Here is a 21,006-nt window from a genome sequence, read left to right on the forward strand (position 1 = left end):
GCTATCAGGAGTGTGGTCAGCAGGTTGAGGGAAGTGGTTATTTCCCTCCACACCTGGAGCACTGTGCTCGGTTTGAGGCTTGCCAGTACGAGAAAGATGGTGACAAACTGCATCAAATTCAGTGGTGGCCACCAAGATGACTACGGGGCTGGAGCACAGGAGGTACAGGGAGAGGCTGAGACAGCTGGGTTTGGTCAATCTTAAGAAAAAAACAATGGTGGGCATTGTTGCTGTCTACAATCACCTAATCAGAAGCTAAAGATGGAGCCTGCCACACGTCCCAGACGCACAGCTAAAGGACAAGAGGCAACAGAAACAAGTTGCAACAGGCGAAATTCAGAGTAGGAGTGAGCTATTAGGAAAAACATTTTCCACTGTGAGGATGGCCAAATGTTTCTGCTGATCCCGCGGTACTCCCTGCTGAGATCAGAACTCCGAGCCTCTAGGTGGTGCTCCAGGATTTAGGCAACATCTGCTTCTCTGCTCTTCACAGGAGTTGTGGTCAATGGGCAGCTCGTTGGCGCCAAGAAAACAGAGAATAAGAAACTCAACACATACTTTGGCAAAATTGGTTTTTATTTCAAAAACAAAGGGCTGAAAGTGGAGATCACCACAGAAACGATAACACTGAAAGATGGATCTTACGGCATCACACTGACCTGGTCTGACACGGGGCACATCATTCGGAAACAGTAAGTTGCTGAGCATTTGTTGTCTGCCCTGGGGAAACCATTCGCAACACAGCATCGGACTGACCCAGCTACAGGTGGGATCCAGGTCACAGGGTGCCTACATATGGGCATGTGCATCTGAGCTCTCGTTATAGTTAATGAAATCAGGCAGTAGGGCCAAGAGGGTGATTCAGTTGACAAGACACAAGTAGGAAAAGCTGAATTCCTCTTCCTACTGCTGGCTGCACTAGCTAAGACCAGGGTTCAGTTGCCTACGCACAAGCACCTAATGTTATCCGAGATACCTTCAGGGTTCCTGATGTGATGGGAGACATGACTTACAACATCCAGGAGACCTTCACCTGCACATTAACAGCTAGCAGCCGTGTTGGACACCCTACAGCACTAGACACCTGTTTAGGCAACAGGATCACTTCCAAAACCTCTATTCATTGTAGCAAGAGCTTAAATTTGTAGGGCAAGATTTGGTTGCCGGAACATTGGCATGAAGTATCTGCCCTATTAGGCACTGTCCTGCCAGACCTCTGGGTAGCACTCCCAAGGTTGGGGGTTTCTGATGGATCCTCTGTTGTGTCTGCCAGCCCCGTGCAGTTGTTCTGGATGGCCGAGAGTATCTCAAGGGGCCTGAGAGCTCCTGTGTGGGCAGCTGGACTGAGGCCTTCCTTTGGTTCATCTCTGCTAGGCTTCTCATATCCGTGAAGAAAGAAAGCAACGTTACTGTCACCGTGGGTGAGGAGATGTCCTTCATGGTTTTGCTGCACCGTGTGTGGAAGAATCACCCAGTTAACGTCGACTTCCTGGGAATCTACATTCCCCCTGAGAACCAGCTCTCTCCTGAAGCCCACGGGCTGATAGGTAAGGGCTGCGGGTCGGGCGGTGGGAATGGCGGGGCACTAGGAAGGGGTTTTGCGAGATCTTTGAGTAAATCTGTTGGTGTCTGTGTCCTGATGGGGAAAGGTGAGAGAATTACTCAAATAGAAAATGAGGGAGATTCCTGCCACGTCCTGGAAGCCCCAAGGACATTGTAGAACATCAGAGACTGAAACAAAGACTGAAGCAATCTTTCCCCTCCTCCCCCCCCCAAAAAAACTTTCTTTCTGAGAAAAATTCTGTGCAAACCTTTGTAATTCAGCTCTCCCCTCAACGATGGTCCTTTTCTGGCAATGGTATGAAACAAAAGCGAAGCGAGGGCTCAGTTCATAGGGAAAATCATCCCTCCGCGCCCTGGACCCACCCAAGGCTCCTTTTAAGATGTGGGAACGCTGAGCAGCAGAGGTTGTTTTCCCAAATAATACTCTTTGCAGCTCCAGTCTGCTCTCTTAGAAGCAGTTTGCTGGCTGAAAGGCAGAGCTTTCTACTCTCCCAGTGTGGGTGATCCGATAGCGCTGGAGACACGGCGCCCTGTGATCCAGGCAGGAGTGGTTTGCCTACTACAGCTAGTTTGATTTTCCAAAAGCGCCCGGCAGCAGCTGACATGAAAGCCTCAAAGGTTCGGACATGCAAAGAGCTTTAAACCTCTCTTTGATCAGGTCAGTTTGCGTCTGAGCCAGAAGTGTATATCCACCACCAAAGACCTGGGCAAGCTCCAGAGAAACCACAAGCCACGATGGAAGTGAAAGGCAACAAGCTGACTGTTACCAGGTAGGAATAATGTGCTTTATTGCTTTCTTTCTAAATCCGACTTCTTTTTAATGATGTCAATGACTGCAGGCTTATTAACTCTCAAGGGTCTCAGGGAAAAAAAAAATCCCTGTTTTCCCTCTGCTAATAATCTGGTTTTAGCAGTTGGCAAAACACTTGGGACAAGTTGGGTTCTTTCGTATTTCATAGAAACATAGAACGGTTTAGGTTGGAAGGGACCTTAAAGATCATCTCGTTCCACCCCCCCTGCCATGGGCAGGGACACCTCCCACCAGCCCAGGTTGCTGAAAGCCCCATCCAGCCTGGCCTTGAACACCTCCAGGGATGGAGCTTCCATGACTTCTTTGGGGAACCTGGGCCAGTGCCTCACCACCCTCAGAGTGAAAAATTTCTTACTAATATCTAATCTAAATCAACCCTCTTCCAGTTTGAAGCCATTCCCCCTCATCCTATCACTATTTGTCCAGGTTCTGTCCTTATAGCCACCCAGCATCTGAGCTTGGACAGGCCGTGCAGAAGTGCCTGGGACCCCCCCAAAAAGGCCCACGAGGTCATAGAACTGTAAAATTCATTGCATGTTGTGGTTGTTTCCACTCTCTGCTGGTGGAAGGCACACACCTCTCCACTTCAGCAGAGCAGCGCCACGAAGGAGCTGGATTAGCCACATCTTCTTGTCGTGTCGTGACCTTCATTTTGGGTGGCCTCTTCCTTGCAGGGGATTGCAAAAGGACTACCGGACGGACCGCGTGCTCGGGACGGATGTGCAGTGCTGGTTTGTGCACAACAGCGGGAAAGGTTTCATAGATGGCCACTACAAAGATTACCTCGTCCCCCACCTGTACAGCTTTCTGAAGAAACCCTGACTGCTCCAACATTAAGCCAGTTTATTAAAAAAGTTTATCTGCTCCTTCATGCCCAAACAACCCTTCGGAACAGCAGCTGTCAGCCTATCAAGCCGGATCAACCGAAGGTGACTTCACCACCGTTTGCTTTATAAACGATCAGCGTTTCAAAGCAATGTAACTCCCTTTTCTGTTGAAAAATGAAATCTGTAATAAAAAGCGACGTGCTGGGTTGTAGTAGGTATCTTCCTCTTGCCGCGTCTGATTTATTGGATGGTAAACTCCATTAAAAATGTCAACTATTTTGTAATATACATTTCATAGTAGACTCATAACAGCATTGCAGCTCCTGCAGCGCAGGTAACACACACGACCACATTTCACACTTACACCTTTGCTTTTTCAAACTGCTGGGAAAATGTAAGTTCATACATTGCTGGACTGGGCAAAAAGGAGGGTGTACGTTAGATGTAAAGGAAATATAACAGAAAAAAAACACGGGCTCTGCAATGAGAAGTCTCTGGTCTTTAAGGATGGGTTAACCAGTGGTGAGGAATGTCCTTGAAATAACTGATGCTGCCACATGGCAGGAAAATGAATGACATGAGTTTGAGACTGCCTCCAGCCTTTTTTTTTGTGAAAATTTCAACATCACAGTGAAGTTCACACACAGATACAAATCCGGGAAAGCAGGAAACATTCAGATTATATAGAAATCACCATCAGTACTAAAAGCTTCCCCTCGGGTGGGATTAGCTCCCAAAAGATGCTGTACTCTTCAAGATTATTCAGCAAACGATCAGTAGTGAAACAAATATGCATGTACCTAGAGCCAGATTAAAAACTCTCACTTTCCGGCAACCTTAAGAAAAAAATGTTGGCCAGACTCTTCTCGGCAGCCCTAATCTAGGAAGGGACTCGAGTAACCTACTTGCCATTCTGGACTTTAGTTTCCTTCTCTTAGGAACTAAAGGCTGGTACCTCACCTTTCCTGCAGCCGTGGTGTCAGGAGTGAGAAGATCAATGTGTTTTAAGCATCTCTTCAAAGTAACTCTCGGAAGCGTAAGCAACTTCCCTACAAACCATTCACTGCTTCTTTGAACTCGTTTATTAGCTTTGGCCTCCATCACATCCTGCAGCAGTGAGTTCCACAGCTTAACTACACTCTGGGGGAGCCAGAAAAACCTGTCGACTGTACTTTTAAATCCCCAAATCGGTAAATCCAGTGTCTGTTTCCTAGCGTGTATGTGAATACAAGCAGTGCATAATCATGCTCTGGTGTTCTCCACACAATTTGTATCTTAATATGTCTGCTATATTCACTTCAAATTTTTTTTCAGGCTCCAGAATGTTAAGTGTAATTATTTTAGTGATATAGAAGCCATTACGTTCCTTCACTTACCCTCATCACTCGCCCCGGTACCTCTGCTCACTCAGTACCTGTTCTCTGAGTAAGGACAGAGATGTTTACACAATCCAAGTTGGACAAAGAGCCTGAATATACAGACAAGCGTGTCTTCTCTCTCCAGTTCCCTTCCTCCTAATTCTCCATCCGTTAGATATTGCATTACTGCTTGACTCTGCCTTGCATTTACAGCCGGGATCCCTGGAAAGCCATTTGATGTCCGGTGTGAGGTTATTTCAGGCTACTCCAGACAGCAGCTGTTTCACTAAACCTCTGCAGTCTTTCAGTTTTCCTGCAGGGGTCCCCTGGAAACCACAAATCAACAAGACAGTGAACTTTTGAGGCAAGGAGAGGGACAAGTAACAGTGATTTTTGCCTCTAGTGACCTTGAACTTTTACCCTGCAACATAACTGACCGTGCCCACCAGGACAGCATCCTGCCCTCTTCAGCCCTCGGCTGAGTTCTCCTCTGAAGGGCACAGGGGGGATCGGTTCCAGAGACACACACCCTCGCCAGGGGCAGACAGGACCATCAGGGGACAGTTTGTATTTTGCCGGGGAGGACTTGCGCCTTTCCTTTACACGAACAAGGCAGTGCAGAGCTGGGCGCTTTACTGTGCTCTTCGGTGGATATAAACCAACAGACACCTCACGCGTTTGAAAGGCTGATAAGAAATACACTGACCTAAGAAAAGTTTATGTTTATTCCTGAACTGCCTTAAACATTGTACAAAGTGTGACATTTTTTTAAAAAATAAAAAAGTAACATTACATCATTTAGCATGAATAATGTTACTCATGTAGCAGAGCAACAATGGAAGCATGAACAAAGGAAAAGGCTCCGGAAAACCAAAACAGCAATCACCAATTTGTATCTGCACGCACTTTGGGAAACCCCACAAGTAACATTATTTGGAGTCCATATGAAGATAAATTGCTTATTAGTATTATGAAGATAAATTGCTTATTAGTACTACTAGGAACCCTGAAAAACAAGATAATGGAGAAGTGATGACCTGGATTCTGCTCTCACTGATGCACTAACCAAAAACAAGTTGGTGACAGCCCTGAATAAACCAGGCCATTCTTACAAAATCTAGGAAAATAATCCCTTGCGGCACTGTTACCTTCCTGCTATTCTCCTAATCCCTTCCCTTGTTCCTGAAGCCAGAACTCAATTTTGGCTGCAGATTGAGAAGTGTGTTGTTTAAATCCCACTGGCTCTGACACACGCTGCCTGCCTCCAGCTGCTACTTGTAGGTAATTCTCTCTCTTACGGAACTCCTAACATACTTCAGTAAATAAAATACTCCAGCTTGCAGCTATCTGCTGCATTTTACAAAAGGAAATTGAACCAAATATTATAACATAACTTTGATATAGAATCAGATGAAATATTTCCACTGATAAGATTTCCACAAACGCTTTATGTAACAAATCCATAGCGATCTTTAAATAAATCCAGTTTGCTTGTGGTTAATTTCTATATACATTATAAATACATACACACACACGCAGTTAAAACCCTGACATGGTAGAGTCTTGTGGCTGCCTGCAAGATGCCAGAAAGATGTTTTTGGGAACCAAAATCTTCTCTGATCCACGATTAGCGCCTCAGGCGAGTTTGGAAATGTCTTCGTACTGGATATCTTCAACTCGGCGTCCTTTTAAAGGTCCCTGGAGAATAACATAGTAGAAGAAATAAGATCAAAATATAAACTTGTTTGTTTGTTGAATTCCCTATAGGGAGCTTAAAGTAAGATCGCTAAAGGGGCTGTATGAAATCTCGCCACATTTAGATATTTTTCAAGAAGCACAACCAAAGCGAACAGCACTGGAAATTACAGGCATTAATGTTTTTACTCTGTGCTGCACAGGATAAAAGCCCGACAGCTACTTTTCTGTTTAAGTGCTCTGTCCAAAAGCCACCTATAACTGCACACTGGAGGCTGTACAGGGAACGCATAGCAGAATGTATCCAAAACCATGCAGGTTTGGGATTTGCTCACAACAGAATGTTTTCCATTTCATTATTTTCAACCTGACCACAGCATGTGACAGGGCCTCAACACTGTCCCTGAACTCTCAGGAAACTTTTGGTGTCAGTTAAAGTCCTTGAAATTTTGGGGCAAACATAAGCAGCTGTTTTGAATTAATTCACTGTAAACTTCTAAGTAGCAAAAGATTTAATTTTGAATGCAAACTTCTTATATATAAATATCCTGGTCAACCTACAACCAATAAGAAAATTCTCACAGACTTCTCCGGTTTCCAGGAGTAGTTTCACCCATTTTTAATTTAGAGACTCAGAGTTCATGCAGGAAGGGGAAATCTTAACACCTACAAGCATGAGAACTAGAAAAAAAACACCCTCGCTTTCCAAGACCAATGTTATCACGATCCTTAGCTCCCACCAAAGCTCCTTCTGTGGTCAGGACATCTGCAGAGTTGCTTCTCAAGCAAATTCTCCAGAATCCAACATGGGGCTGAGTTTCTGCAGCCCCTCTTTGCACAGGATCCTAACAGCGTCTCCCTCCTCCAAGCTGTGTTTAAGAAATGTGACTTTGAGCCAATATTCTCTTTGCTCTGTCAATGAGTTTAAAGATTGGTTTTGCAGAAGAGAACAAAGTAGCCACACAGATATGATGACACGGCCTAATTTTAGCCCAGAGAAAGGTGATACGTAAAAAAGCCAACAAACCCAAAACCAAAAAAAACAACCATAATTGTTAACCATGAACAAGACAACAAATAAACACATAAAGCCCCACGTTCAGTCTGGAAAAGGCAGGAGAGAATTCACCTCCTTGCATATTTCACATTTTTTATCTTCCCACAAAATAGTACAACAACAGCCACGTTCAAAATAAACATACAAAATATTTTGCAAGTCTCTTTCAAGTTCAAAACTTGCTAAATACAGCAACCTGGCATCTTTTTAAAGGCAAACAGCAGAGCATTAGTCTGCAATGGGGAATATGTGGCTGTTTTCCTACCAGTTGGGAATAGGTGGGAGATGACAGGATTGCACACCATAAATCCCACCTGTAAGACAGGATTAATGATACCATCTTTCTTTGCGAAAACTCTCCAATGCACAGATGAAAAGCGCTTTATACAAACAAGATCTTGCAGTGTTTGATACTTACAGAGTCGATGATTATTGTCGCTGAAAACCTCTTTTCATTGATAGATTCCAAGATGCCTTCATTTCCCCTGTAACCACCATTTAATACCATCACTTTCTTGCCTGAAATGAGAAACAGGAAAACAGTTACACAACAGGGCTCCCAACTGCTTTCGAGGGAGTTGTGTTCGATTCCACTGACAGCTGAGGGAGAGACGGTTTCTCCCAGCAGCTCCAGCAAGCAGCACCCGGCTTTGCCTCACAGCCTGCCCATTTCCAAAGTGCACCTACCTTTACTGCTCCAGGCTACTATGGGCAGAAAACATTAAAACCACATCAGGGAAAGAAGCCAAAGCTGTTTCTCCCATGTCCCATTCCCTGGACACCAATCTTAGCGCAAGGGTGAGCAGAGGTACCATTATACTAAAGAGCACCTATAGGTACCATTACGCTAAAGAGCACTCACGGACACCACCAACCAGCTCTTCACCAGAATGCAGCAGGTCTGCTGAAGAATGTGTGAATCCCAAAATTCTGCATCCTGTTTCCCCCTACGCTGACACTGTTCTGCTTACTGCTACCCTGACCATTCCCTGAAATACCCATCAGATGCTACAAATACCAGCGTGTACCAGTCAAAGAAATGCCAGTGAACCAAGCAGGAGATGAGGTAAGCTTTGCCAAGTGCCCATAGCTATTTGAGGCCTGCCTTTGGAGGGAAGATACAGGATAAATATGACCAAGGGCTCTGTAGGGCTCCCAGAAATGCTTCCTGGCAGCTGAAGAGAGATGCTTTCATCTCGTCAAATGAACTGATTCCTAAAGCACTTGTGTCTTCTCAGGAAAGAATCTAATTCTTACAAGAAGGGACTGCGAAGACTCAAAGCAGAAGCAATGTAATAATTCCCTGGAAAGTAACGAGAGGATATTTGGTAAATGACCAGAGTAGCTTACAAAATGCTGTCCCAAAACCAAGATGGCTCTTGTTATGGTACTTTCAAGTGGATGAATTTTAGTTTAAAAGAACTGAAATGTAAGTTTTGCAGTGACAGCTAAGCTGAAAAACAAACAAAACCGCTGTACCTGGTGCTGGTATTACAGTTTCTAGATGCGTCTGATCAAGCTTCAGTTTGTCTCCAGAATCAATCATCTTCACAACTGCTGTGTATTTGTCAATCACTTCCTGTTGTGAAAGGCAGAGGCCAATGAGAAAAATAAAAAAATAAATCTCTAAATTTACATTTCACAATTAACAAACTCAGGGCCATGAGTCTGCACTTCTGCATTTTCCAAAGCAGCAAGGACTTCTGAGTTGTCCTAAAGGCACCCAGCTTTCACAAACTGCTGACCACTCTGAAGTTCAGGCTGGATTAAAAGGGCTCCTCTTGAATATCAGTGACTGGTCTAATTGGCCACTAGTTTTGTCAGCCTTTTCTGAAGGTTTCAACCTCTGGGTCAGCTATCTTAGCTATTGTCTTAAAGACTGGGAGTAAATTAAAGGCTTCTTTCCCCCTAAGGGCTGGAAGCCACACAGTGACAACGGGGATGCCACTTCCCCATGGGGCAAAATGTTACTGACCATCTTCGCATCTCACATAAACTGTGCTCCACCTCTCATATTCAGAGCTCAATGGAAGACAGCCATTGGGACTCATAAACCCTCTCAGGTGTCTATCAAAAAAACTGTGATTTTGAGCTCTATACACTCTTGTTGACCATTCAAAACACACCTGGGTGTCATCTTTGGCACTCTTGCCAGAGACTGTTGAGCCTTGGACTACCTCATACAACATCATTTCACTGGCAGTGGCTAAAAGAAAGCACTTCCAAACAACAGAGCAAGACCTACAGCCTGAAGATTTTGTACGTGAATGGGACCTTGTTCAAAGGCAACCTGCAGCTGAAATATCAGCACAAAACTGCCTAGTCTGAGATTAAAACACAATTGCACTGCTCTTGGTCATATCATATTGACGAAGTGACTATTCACCAAGATGCATGCATTAACAGGGACAAACTAAGCAGGATAAAACAGTGCTTAAGAAGGAATAACTGAGTAAATAACATTAAACCAAATCAAGAATTTACTCCCTGCCCAGAATACGTCCCAGTAAAGTTAGGGTGATGTTGCAGCCCCTACCAGTGTTGACTTAAGGCTGAACAACTTGCACAATGAAACAAAACTTCAGAAGTTCTCTGATAGCAGAAAAGCCTAGTCATCTGCACATTTTACCTTGACAACTGCCTTCTTCTTGTGATACTTCTCTCCAAGCTTTTTTGTTACAATTTTTACAATGATTTCCTGGAAGATATGAAAGGAGAGAAAAAAAAAGAATGTCAAGACATACAAACAACTACACAATCTAAAGTAACTGCACATTCAGGTCACTCACTGACTCCAACCACAGACTGTACAGCACAGCGCAGGAAGAACGAATAGTAAAGACTCAGCATTCAGGAACTTGTCTTTATCCTCGAATTATTGCCTCAAAGTGGTATCTCTCAAGGCCTTTTTTTTTTAGCAAATACAGTTACACTTGAATTCAGGAGATGATGTGACAGCCCACAAAGGGTCAAATGCACGACTTCTTGATCTAGCAGCCCAGTCAGTGAGTAGAAGCTGAGATGAGGTCTCTCAGCTCAAAGGCTGATGCTGACTTCTACATCTCTGTGCAAATCAATGACTATGTAGAGAGAAGAGGGCTGTAAGTAATATCATGATTTAAACATGATCTGTAGAGACTCACAGTACCAACTCTTTAATTAGAAAATTCCACCCCATCTGAGATCAGGCATACAACGTGTCAGACTGCAGATCATGCTCAACCAGAAGAGTAATTCATCCCAGATACTGTGATATTTCGCATTTGGCAGCTTGGAAAATAAGAGCGAATTTAGTTTGGAATCTTTTGGATCTTTACACAAATTAACAGCAGCTTTACAGATGAAGAATTGGTTGTATTTGGTATAATAATAATAATTTTTAGACACTTACAGGCTGCAACCAGTAGTCTCTTCGAGATGTTCTTTTCTTCTCCTCTTCAAGCTACAGAACAACAACAAAAGATCACCATTTACTTCCTCCTTTCTCTGCAGCTTTCCATGCCTTTGAAAAGCTGAACCAATTCTCCAGGCCCACATCAAGTGGGGAATGAAAAAAAAAAAAAAGCCCTATATAAGGGTAAGTCAGTGTGTGCTCGCTGCATAAAAATCAAACTGATGAGATTCAGGAATCCATGATAAAATGATGGAGATTTACATTGGGTTTTGTCAAGTGTTTCTAGATATTTTCTTCTCTTCCAAAATCTGTATTCTTTTACTTCCAACATCTCAGTCGTCTGAGGAATAGGCACAGATGAGCAGCAGAAACAAAGGGGAAGTGATATCATTTTGCCTGATAAGATATAAAAGTCTGAATTCCACATGAACTGAAGGTCTGACGTCACTTCAAAGGGATGCCCTGGTAAAGTGGACACAGCCATAGGCATGGGGTTATAAAGACACAGATCCTGCATGATTTTTACCTCCATAATCTCATCCAGTGCAGATTTCTTCTTTTTCTCCTTGGACTGACCAGAGCTATGACCAGATTCTTTTCTTTTAACTGCCCCTTCCACCATCTTCAGTGCATTCGGTCCAAGGCCACTGCTGGAAGAGTAAGATGGTGTTTTCACAGCAGACCTTAAACTGTCTCCTCTACCAAGATGCATTTGAAGAGCTGGTTGTGCAAAAAGGCCTGCTGATCTATTTAATTTCAGTTGTGCAAGTCACCTTCCAGGCCCTGCATACCTCCTTCTCTAGGATTGCATTTGGGAGCTAGAACTGATCTCCTTGAGGTGTAAACTCCATGTCCACTGACGTTTGCTGCTAGCAGTCCAGCAGAACGAAAACAATCTAACGATCAGTTCACCAGGGCAAAAGCAAAGAGTTCATCGGGGATTTGAGTTCAATGGAGAAGACAAAAGCAAGTCTGCAAATAAGGTTTTCAAATTTGAAAGGACAAACTTGTGCTTTAAAGAAGCCACCTGGACAGAGCAACTCTCAGACATGGCAGATGTATAGAACTCCTTCCAGAGATACTTAACCTATCCATCAGAGGAAGAAAATACATGGGAATTTGCAGAAAAGGGCTCCAGCCCAGAAAAAAAACACCATCTTCACAATCATATTCAAAATAGACAAACAGCCTACGAGTTATGAAAGAAAAGAGCAATCAGCACAAAAAGTTACATCTCAGGGACCAGAGAACATCTAGGTAAAGTGAGAATTGCCTAAAGGCAGCCTGAGTTAAGCCATTTTTATAAAAGACATTTGAATGCAGTAAAAAAATTTAGGTATGCTCTCATCCAGAAAGATGAAGGCTGTGGTGAGGTGGATAGTAAGGTAATATTAGTATGGACTTACAACAAATCGCATGTTCTGCCTGTGGTGAGGACATTCGATATACTAGCAAAGGGAGGATACATAATGGGAATGAAGATACAGAAATGGCAGAAGAAACAAAACTGAGAGAAAAATAATTGTATTTCAGAGGAAGACTGGATAATCTCCATAGCAGAGTTCTAGAAGAAAAAGCACATTAAATCACAAATCCAATAGCAAGTACTTAAAATAAAATCTCATAAAGGGTAACATACAATTAAAATACAACAACTGCAGTGCCTACATTTAAGAAGGAAAACACATCTAGCTGTGAGGTTACTAAGGGATTCCTGAGTGTTAATACTAAACCAAATCTTATTTACCATATTCATTAAGGACCCTGGGAGACCACCAACACTGTTCAGGTGTGCTATTCAATGTAGAGGACACAAGAAAGAACTGGACACCAGAAGGGACTGGTTTATCTTGAAAACCGTGTTTTAAAAAAGACAATATTCAACAGCACATTATGCAAGCTCACACACTTTGGAAAAGTTTGCTCTGTTTACCTTCTATCTACTGGGAGCTGTATAAGAACAACAAAAGCAGAAAAGGGTCTGGCTATAATCACAGATGACAGCTACCAGTGTGGACCAGCCATGAAAGAGTCAAATGCAATCCTAGGAGGCATCAAGACAGACAAGCATTAGTGCCTTGTATAAGCCACGGTGACGTTTCATTTGCAGCATGCACAAATTCAATCAGCTCCCCTCCTCAAGATTAGCTGAAACTGGAACAAGGACAAGGAAGGGATATTCAGCGGATCAGGGGAATGGGGATATGAGGCCAGCACCATGTAAGCCTGCTTGTGCAGCACAGTGAAGGCTGAGAGGCTAAAACTGTTCTCTGCAAATACATTGGCTGAGAAAGCAAAGACCAGGGAGAAAAATAACTATTTTTGTTAAACACCCATACCAACACGACAGCTACTGACATAAACTGGCCATGGCAACATTCATCTGGGAAATTAAAGACAAGGTCCTAACCATCAGAGCAAACAGGTTTTGAAAGAACTTCCCTTGGGATTATAGGGCGGGGGAGACCTTAACTGTGTACAATGGAGGCTGACCAGTGCGCGGACAGGACTGTACACTGGTATGCTTGCAGTCCTGTGGACAGAAGTCAGTGACCTTGATAATAGCTTCTGCTAATTCCTCAATCAGAAGTAATTCTAATCTTAATTGTCCTATGAGTGAGTTAAGCAGGGATTTGAGGATCTAAGTTCTTGAGGGGAAAAAAGTAAGCCTAGGGCTCCCAGTTTGCTCAAGGGCAGTCAGCATCAGAAGCCATGCCCACAGCAGCAGTCATGACTCCTAGCTTCATGTCAGACACATGGACGTTCAAGGGAAGGCACACCTCCCCTCTCACTCCCCTTCTCAGCAAGGCTCCAACTCCACCTCTGTACCCAGCTACCAGTAACCCCATGCCCTCAGAATTCCACCATCCACCACCTATGATCTCTTGGTCCTACTCCTGCACCCTGCGTGGGAAATACAAGTACCAGGTTTCTGTAGCTTGTGCTGTGAGCACAGAAGGTGGGAAGCCAGGAATTCCTACCGCACGCTGTGCCGGGTTACTGGACATCAGGTTCAACTCAATTGATCCTCCGTAACAGCCAACAGCTGCAGAACACACCTTTACGCTGCACAGGGAAGCAGTTTCCATATACAACTCTGAAGTGATTCCTGGATCACCAGTGACAGATAAACCACTGTCTGGTCACTTTACTATGAAGTGGGTACCCTAATTTTGCTTCTACACTACCATTACAAAGTTTACAGACAAGTATCTCTCGTATGCTATGTAAAAATTAGACTACTTGATATATAATTTCACATTCAGCCAAATTTTAGCAAGCACCTTTAAGTATTCCTCACTGAAACTATTCAAGTGAGTGTCTGAATTAAGTTTCAGACTCCTTTTAAGCACAAATCAATGCATAGGGATAATTTACAAGTTTTCCTCAAAGACTGAAATCTGTATCTATTATTGCAAAGAACAACTTTATTGTCTCATTTTCTGCCTGGCGTATCTCCCATCAGATACCTTATCTAAGAGCTGAGCTTGTGATGAGAGGAAAGCTTTCGTTTTACCTGCAATACATTTAATTACAATATTGCCTCTCATGAAAAGATGTACTGCTCATCAAACAGTTTCACAGACTGCTATAAGCCAGTATTGTTTGCATTATTGATCCCTTCTGTCCTGCATTGCTCATGGTTATATGATGACAATTAAATGCACTTTAGAAAGCTTTAGAAAGATTTACATCAGGTAGATTCAGCTTCTTAAATGATGATCAGAGAAAGTATTACCTCCAATTAGACAAAGCAATCAGACCTTTTAGGAACCAAAATTAACAAGTCATGAATACCCATTCATAGAAGGCAGCTGGGACTAGATGGCATTCACTTCAAATGCTGACTGGATCCCTTAGCCACCCTTTCACATAACAGTATCTCTCGGAGGAACCTATAACTGCCTATTACTTTATGGGCATCTGCCATAAGCCTTAGTGAATTCAAGAAGGCTCCTCACAGCACACATTTACAACATACCCATCCATCCATTTTAAATACAAAAGGAACCATGAAGCTACCAAGTATCCCCTCCTGAATAACATGACAGGATGAGATATTAGACTCCAAATATTTTAGGACAAGATACATCTTCCTGCCCCTACAAATACCATCATTGTCATTGCAACAGTAAGGGTTGCCCTTAAATTCTTTTCTCACCTTGTTTTGGAAGATGCTGCTATTGAAGTACTTGCTCCTTTGTTTAAATTAAATGTAACTAAAAAATAAAAAGACATTACTCTATTTCTATCTTCAAATATAACTGCATTGAAGGATGTTACAATTTTAAAAATCTGTAAATGGAAAAGATCATAAATTTGAACACAGTTATTAATCCATGTTTTGGTCGGCTTTTAAAATAAATTAATTTAAACATTATAAGAAAGAATATTCTGTATTTCCATATTCCAGTGCTCTTTATAATTGGTCTCAAAGCACTTTATGAAGCACCGAGCAAGCTTCAGTGCTTATCTTGTTTTAATCACAAAATCACCTTCGGAAGGTTCTAGAAAATTGCTTATATCAAAATCTGGTTACCTTTTTCTTCTTCATTTTCTCTGCTCAGTTCAGTATAGACTGGCTTTTCCTGCCAAAAAAAACACAAAACACATTTCAAGAGTCAAACAGAAAACTGAGCCAAGATATCATTTTTTGGTGATCATTGATTAGCTCAGTTTTACAGACTACTGCAAGACTATTACAAGTAACTGTAATATTCAACCTGGCTTGATTCATAAGAAGATTATAAATTGAAAACATTATCTCATTACAGGCTCCTGTGCAAAATTCTCTAATTAACACTCTCTACAGAGATGCTGTCTAAACTTGCTTGATTCCAGCATGAAAGGAAAGTGGCCTTACTGTAGCAGTTTTCTCTATTTGAGCCAGCATGATTAGACTGGTTTCTGGACAGACTGATAACTCAAAGAAGGAAATTCTGGAATCTTTCCAATTTTTTAGCACTGAAGGCTCAAACCATTTAAATTGCAATTAGTTTTAAATTAAGAAAAAGGTAATTGTTTACAACAGCATTTAAATGTACCTATCGATACCCAGGATCAAATGGGAGGTTCCAGTCCCAGGCAATAACGTGTATAGAAGTCATGGAATGACACCAAATAAACAGATCCCAAATACCACGCCAACATTATCAAAATAAAACTTTTCACCCTGCGGATTTCATTACGCCAGCTCCCCCTGGTTATCTCAGCCTCCTCACTGTACAAAGTACTTGTTATTTGCAGCCCTAAAAGTTGTGAAATACCACAAATGAAGACTCGTCATGCTGGTTACTGTATTTACTCTCCCTTCCTAAATTCAAGAGTGATTTTTAAATCACTAATCACTTGAAGAGCAGTAATTATTACTCCATTAGTACCAAAGCAAGCCAGGTTCAAAGTAACTCCAAGTTTTCCTCCAGAGCAGGTTATAATCTAAGATAACTGTATAGCAGAAAATTCAGAACATAAGTGAACTGACACAGTGATCCAAGTATGGAAGAAGAAGTCTAAATCAACGTCTGAAATGGCCAGGATCAGACACTAGGACCACAGGGTACAATTCTAGTAGATTTCAAAATTACATCAAATTTATAAGGAGCTGAAACACCTGTTTTATTTTATTTATTTATTTTCTGAAACTGTGATTCCATAGAGGAACTTGATGTTCATCAGCTGTAAAAACCACCAGCAAGTTGGTTAGTCAAGGAAATGTAACAAGTTGCAATTTCAACAGAAACAAGTTATTGCTATCACAAGTATCTGGGAGAAGACTATTCCTTGTGGCTTAGAAGAGTAATGCAGCCCAATATGCCCACTGCTCCCCAGTCTGAACTGGTGATGAGCTTGTAACCTGAAGCATGAAGCTTACTCATCACCTTCTAACCTACCGCAGAGGAAATACCCATGCAAAGATCCCAGGAGCATCAAATTAACCATTAACTTAACCAAGAGGAGTTTTGAGCTGAAGGTTGACATAAAGTGCAATTTTCCTCACCGGTTCTTTCCCCTCCAAACCTCTTCTAACTTGTTGTTCAATGAATTTAGCGGTTTTTTCTTCATCATCAAGGTCCTGTTTCTTCTTCCTCTCTTGTTCCTGTTGCCTGCGAATAGTCTCAGGGTCCCTATCAATATATTGAATATACCAGCCTTTTGGAGTCTCATCAACCTTGCAAAGACCTAAAAAGTCAATGCAAGATAAAGTAAGATTAATACTCACAAAAGCAAACAAGGGACAAAGACAATAAAAAAAAAAAAAACACATTCTCACAGTTCATGTTCACTATAACAATGAAGATACTTCACCAAAGACAATGTACCCCTTACTGGCCTGGTAAAATTGACTTTGAATTATCTTTAGTATCTGTTTCTGCCCTTCAGCTGCCTGGTTCTATTTGGAAATAGGCCAGAGTACATAATAAAGTAGACTGTTTTATAATACTTTCCTTATTGAAGAAAATGTTTCCTTCCCACTGTTTTAACAAGGAAGAAAACAGAAATCTAACATATGTAAACAATACACACTAATAAAACCACACTAAAGGAAACTTTACTATGCTATGCTATTGTTACTAACTCTCGCTAGAGCGACTTTTCAAACACTGTATGACTCATGAATGTATCCTGTCAGAATGTATCCTGTCGGACACAGGCAATCAGAGCCAAAGTAACCTTTCTGTCATACCAAATTTAATCTCTCTTCCTCCCACTGAACACAAAACTGCCAGGGACGAAAATGACTGCTCGCTTCTTATCACCTTAAATATGGAAGGATTCTGTAGTCTTAAGAAATGTTCTATCATAGTTGTTAAATGCCAATTGTTGGAAGTTGATTTAGAATTTGGAAATACTTCTAGTAAATATAGACCAATGTGAAACAAGGAAAGGTTCATGACTGACGCATTTATCTCAGACTTTTGCTTTCTCATAAGCAAATTCCTAAGGGTTGGCACAGAAATATGTTTGGACATCTGTTAATATATATACAGGAGGGGAAAAAATCCAGAAGGAAATGGGAGAATTAACATAAATGTTCACTGATCACTTACCAGCAACGCAACTACCCAATAATTTTAAAATTTCCCAACCCTGAGCAACTACATTTACCTTCTCTCCCCAGCCATTTAGTAAAATCAGTCAGTGTCTCCCACTGTGTGGCGTTCATGTGGATGTGTTCTCGATGACTGATATATTCATTGTACACAATATTATTGTGGACTCTCTTTGTTCCTGGAATACAGAATTATTATTATTATTAAATATAAATATAGGGCCTAGGAGAAAGCAACCAAAACTTATTGCACTGAACTAATAAAAGACATAACAAACAAACAAACAGCAAAATATTTACCAAATCGCCTCCTGAGCAGTTCTAGGAAATCATTTCGGAACTCCCTTGGGGGATAAAAAGAAAGTATTTTAGTAAAACTTTAGTGATTACAAAGCAATTCTCTATTGTCATTAACAATGAAATATTTGCAGTGTAAAAATAAGTATTCTTTTGAACTATGCATAATGAAATTCAGACGCTCACTTCCCTTTTTCAGTAAAGTAGCATTAAATGCAGTATGTATGCACAAAGAAACACAATATGGTACCTGCACAGACAAGTTAAATCTTCAAAAGGATAATACCCTTTCAAAGGGATAAAATGGAAAGAAAGAAATCTAAACACTTCCCACTAATTGCTGGTATTTCATTACCAGGTATCTTCCCAGGCTGACTGACACAAAACACACGGCAGGACAAAGGGCAGCAGTGGGAGATGAGGTAGATTGATCATTCATCTCACTGCTAATTCAAGGGCTTGAGTATAAAGCCTCACTTCAGACTCGTGCTGAAGACAGCTCCAGTCAAGCCAGCTGTCATGTAGGTCAGCTGAACAAAGGACTGGGGGAAACTGTGGGACGTTAGTCACACCCCTGACTTGTTACCTTTCTGTAATGGTTCTTTTAGCTCTTTGTAACTCTGTGTTGTATGGCAGTCAATTAGCTGGGGCAGAATGTTGACATACTTTGTAACACAAAGCAACTTAAAATGGGACTCAGACATGGGATAAAACTGTCAAATTTAATTAAACATCACGGCCCCCTGAAACCTCTTACATGCGTTCAAAAGTGACATTGCCTAAGTATTCAAATCACCATTAAAAAAAATAGCTGATACCAAAATGTATCAGAATAAAGTGTCTTCAACGGGACACGATTGGGCCTTACAGTTATGGCTGCACAGGTGATACAGGAATGAAGACTTGGGTCTTCAATATAGCAAATATAAAATACAGCAAACTTACTCAGAAAAGTAATCCATGAATTGCTGAGGATTTTCAGAAGCCAGCAGCAATTGCCTCTGGTGGGACTCAGACATGCAATGACATTTGAAGCCATTCTATAAAATAAAAATAAAAACTTTGTCTGTCTTAGTCTCAATTTGCAACACTTGCACAGCTGTAGAGTACTAAAAATAATGTTTTCTAAGTGAAATTTCTTGGAGGCTCCACAGAAAACACCTTAACTCAGCCATAGCCTATATTTGTTCTTCCTGACTGGACAAGCCAAAACCAAAACTCTTCCCAAAGCACAGCTCTGGTGGAAATCAGGAAGAAGAGGACACTCACATCCCTCAGGCATGTGGGCCCAAGTAAGTAAGACAAGCGAAAAGAAGAGGAGGAAGCTTCAGAAAAAAAGTATCTCTTCATAACAGAAGAAGGGAAGAAACCAAGCCAGAATCAGAAGGAAGGAGTCCCTAGTACAGGAAAGACATGGACCTGTTGGAGTGAGCCCAGAGGGGGCTGCGAAAACAGTCAGAGGGCTGGAACACCTCTGCTGTGAATACACGCTGAGAAAGTTGAGGTTGTTCAGCCTGGAGAAGATAAGATTCAGGGGAGACCTTATTATGGCCTTTCAGTACTTAAAGGGGGCCTACAAGAATGGTGGGGACAAACTTTTTACCAGGGCTTGTTGTGATAGGACAAAAGGCAATGGCTTTAAGCTAAAAGAGGGAAGATTTAGACTAGATATAAGGAAGAAATTCTTTACAATGAAGGTGATGAAACACTGGCACAGGTTTCCCAGAGAGGTGGTCGATGCCCCATCCCTGGAAACACTCCACGTCAGGTTGGACGGGGCTCTGAGCAGCCTGATCTAGTTGAAGATGTCCCTGCTTATTGCAGGGGGTTGGACTAGATGACCTTTAAACCCAAACCATTCTAAGATTCGATGAGTCTATGAAGAGAGACCTCACAGTGCTCCAGACGTGCATCCCCTTGGGCACATCGCCACACCCACCCAGTCCCCAAGAGAAATCAAGGCTACCTTCAACTTTCCTCTAAGGCAGATGGGAGCCACCTAATTCTTAACCCCATAGAGGGGTGTGTGAGGAAATCACCCTGTGCCCCCTCTCACCTTGGGTTGATCAGTCACTCTGCAGGAGATTGAACACCCCAAAAGATGGATCAGGGCCAACACAATTTCTCCAAAATGGATGAGAACTTCTCCCATGGTGGAACTCAAAGGGATCACGCCACCTCCAGCAACTGGGAACCCTCCAGGTCCCACAGATCTGCCCCCAAGGGGACCGTGGCCCATACATGAGGGACTGGGGACCCCCAAAAGATAATAAGGGCACTCTCCAATGTTCCTCTCAAGAGAGTCAGGGCTCCCTGTGCCCCCAGTAAGTGAGGCCAGTATGGTCCCTAGAATGATTGTACCATAGAGATGAGATCAGAGCCCCCACAAATAGACTGGTGAGACTTACAAGGGAATTCTGGACCAGCCCTGTACCCCCAAAAGGGAACTGGGGAACCCTACAAGTTACTATATAGCCCCTAAAGCGATCACAGCCCCCCACAAGAGGATTGGGGACTGCAACAAGGGCCACGGGACGCCCCACGTATCCCCCGTCAATGGCACTGGGGATGCTTACAAGGGGGATTGGAACCCCCCCAAGAGAACTGAGGATCCCAACCGCGGGGATCTGACCCCTCTGTGTATTCCCAAGAGAACCGTCCCCTTCAAGAAGACTGGTCTTCCCTCCCAGGAGGGTCGGAGCACCTCATTGCCCCTCACGGAGGATCACCCTCCCTTCCTGAGAGAACGACGCCTGCCGCGCTCGCCGGCCGCAGGCCCGGCCACTGCCAGGGCGGGCTTACCTCATCGCGGCACTGCTTCTGGCACATCTGACAGTACCAGCGCAGCTTCTGCAGCCCCTTGGACTTGATGCGGTTGGCGATGGCCTTGGGACTGAGGAAATCCGACTTCCCCATAGCGGCGGCGTTGACCCTCCACCACCCCCGTCCCGCT

General features: G+C 42.7%; 2 protein-coding genes across 3 annotated transcripts in view; one reads left to right on the forward strand and one right to left on the reverse strand.

The window, feature by feature from the left end:
* The window catches only part of ITIH2 (inter-alpha-trypsin inhibitor heavy chain 2), a gene marked incomplete at its 5' end in the record, with an annotated part of 30,948 nt that extends 27,525 nt beyond the window's left edge, over positions 1-3,423 (forward strand). The window contains 4 exons of the mRNA XM_082487227.1: positions 494-692; positions 1,375-1,547; positions 2,222-2,333; positions 3,049-3,423. Of these exons, the coding sequence (XP_082343353.1) occupies positions 494-692; positions 1,375-1,547; positions 2,222-2,333; positions 3,049-3,196 (632 nt within the window). The 3' untranslated portion in view covers positions 3,197-3,423. The remainder of the gene's footprint in view (positions 1-493; positions 693-1,374; positions 1,548-2,221; positions 2,334-3,048) is intronic.
* A 1,172-nt stretch (positions 3,424-4,595) lies between these two features.
* KIN (Kin17 DNA and RNA binding protein) lies at positions 4,596-20,996 on the reverse strand. 2 transcript variants are annotated; one of them, XR_014269792.1, is made up of 14 exons: positions 20,856-20,996; positions 18,999-19,093; positions 18,057-18,100; positions 17,813-17,935; positions 16,704-16,885; positions 15,246-15,294; positions 14,868-14,925; positions 11,232-11,355; positions 10,703-10,753; positions 9,941-10,009; positions 8,791-8,890; positions 7,730-7,830; positions 6,087-6,257; positions 4,596-4,885 (listed from the first exon to the last, which is right to left on the reverse strand). XR_014269792.1 is itself a non-coding variant. In XM_082492058.1 (13 exons), exons 1-13 carry the CDS (start codon positions 20,967-20,969, stop codon positions 6,195-6,197), a joined length of 1,173 nt encoding a protein of 390 aa, XP_082348184.1. In that variant the 5' UTR covers positions 20,970-20,996; the 3' UTR covers positions 5,142-6,194. The 2 variants fall into 2 exon arrangements, 1 of the variants encoding a protein (XP_082348184.1); XM_082492058.1 differs by lacking the exon at positions 4,596-4,885 and having other exon boundaries at positions 5,142-6,257.
* Between the last annotated feature and the right edge of the window lie 10 nt (positions 20,997-21,006).

This window comes from Vanellus vanellus, assembly GCF_965231255.1.
Source record: "Vanellus vanellus genome assembly, chromosome: 1".
NCBI lineage: Eukaryota > Metazoa > Chordata > Aves > Charadriiformes > Charadriidae > Vanellus > Vanellus vanellus.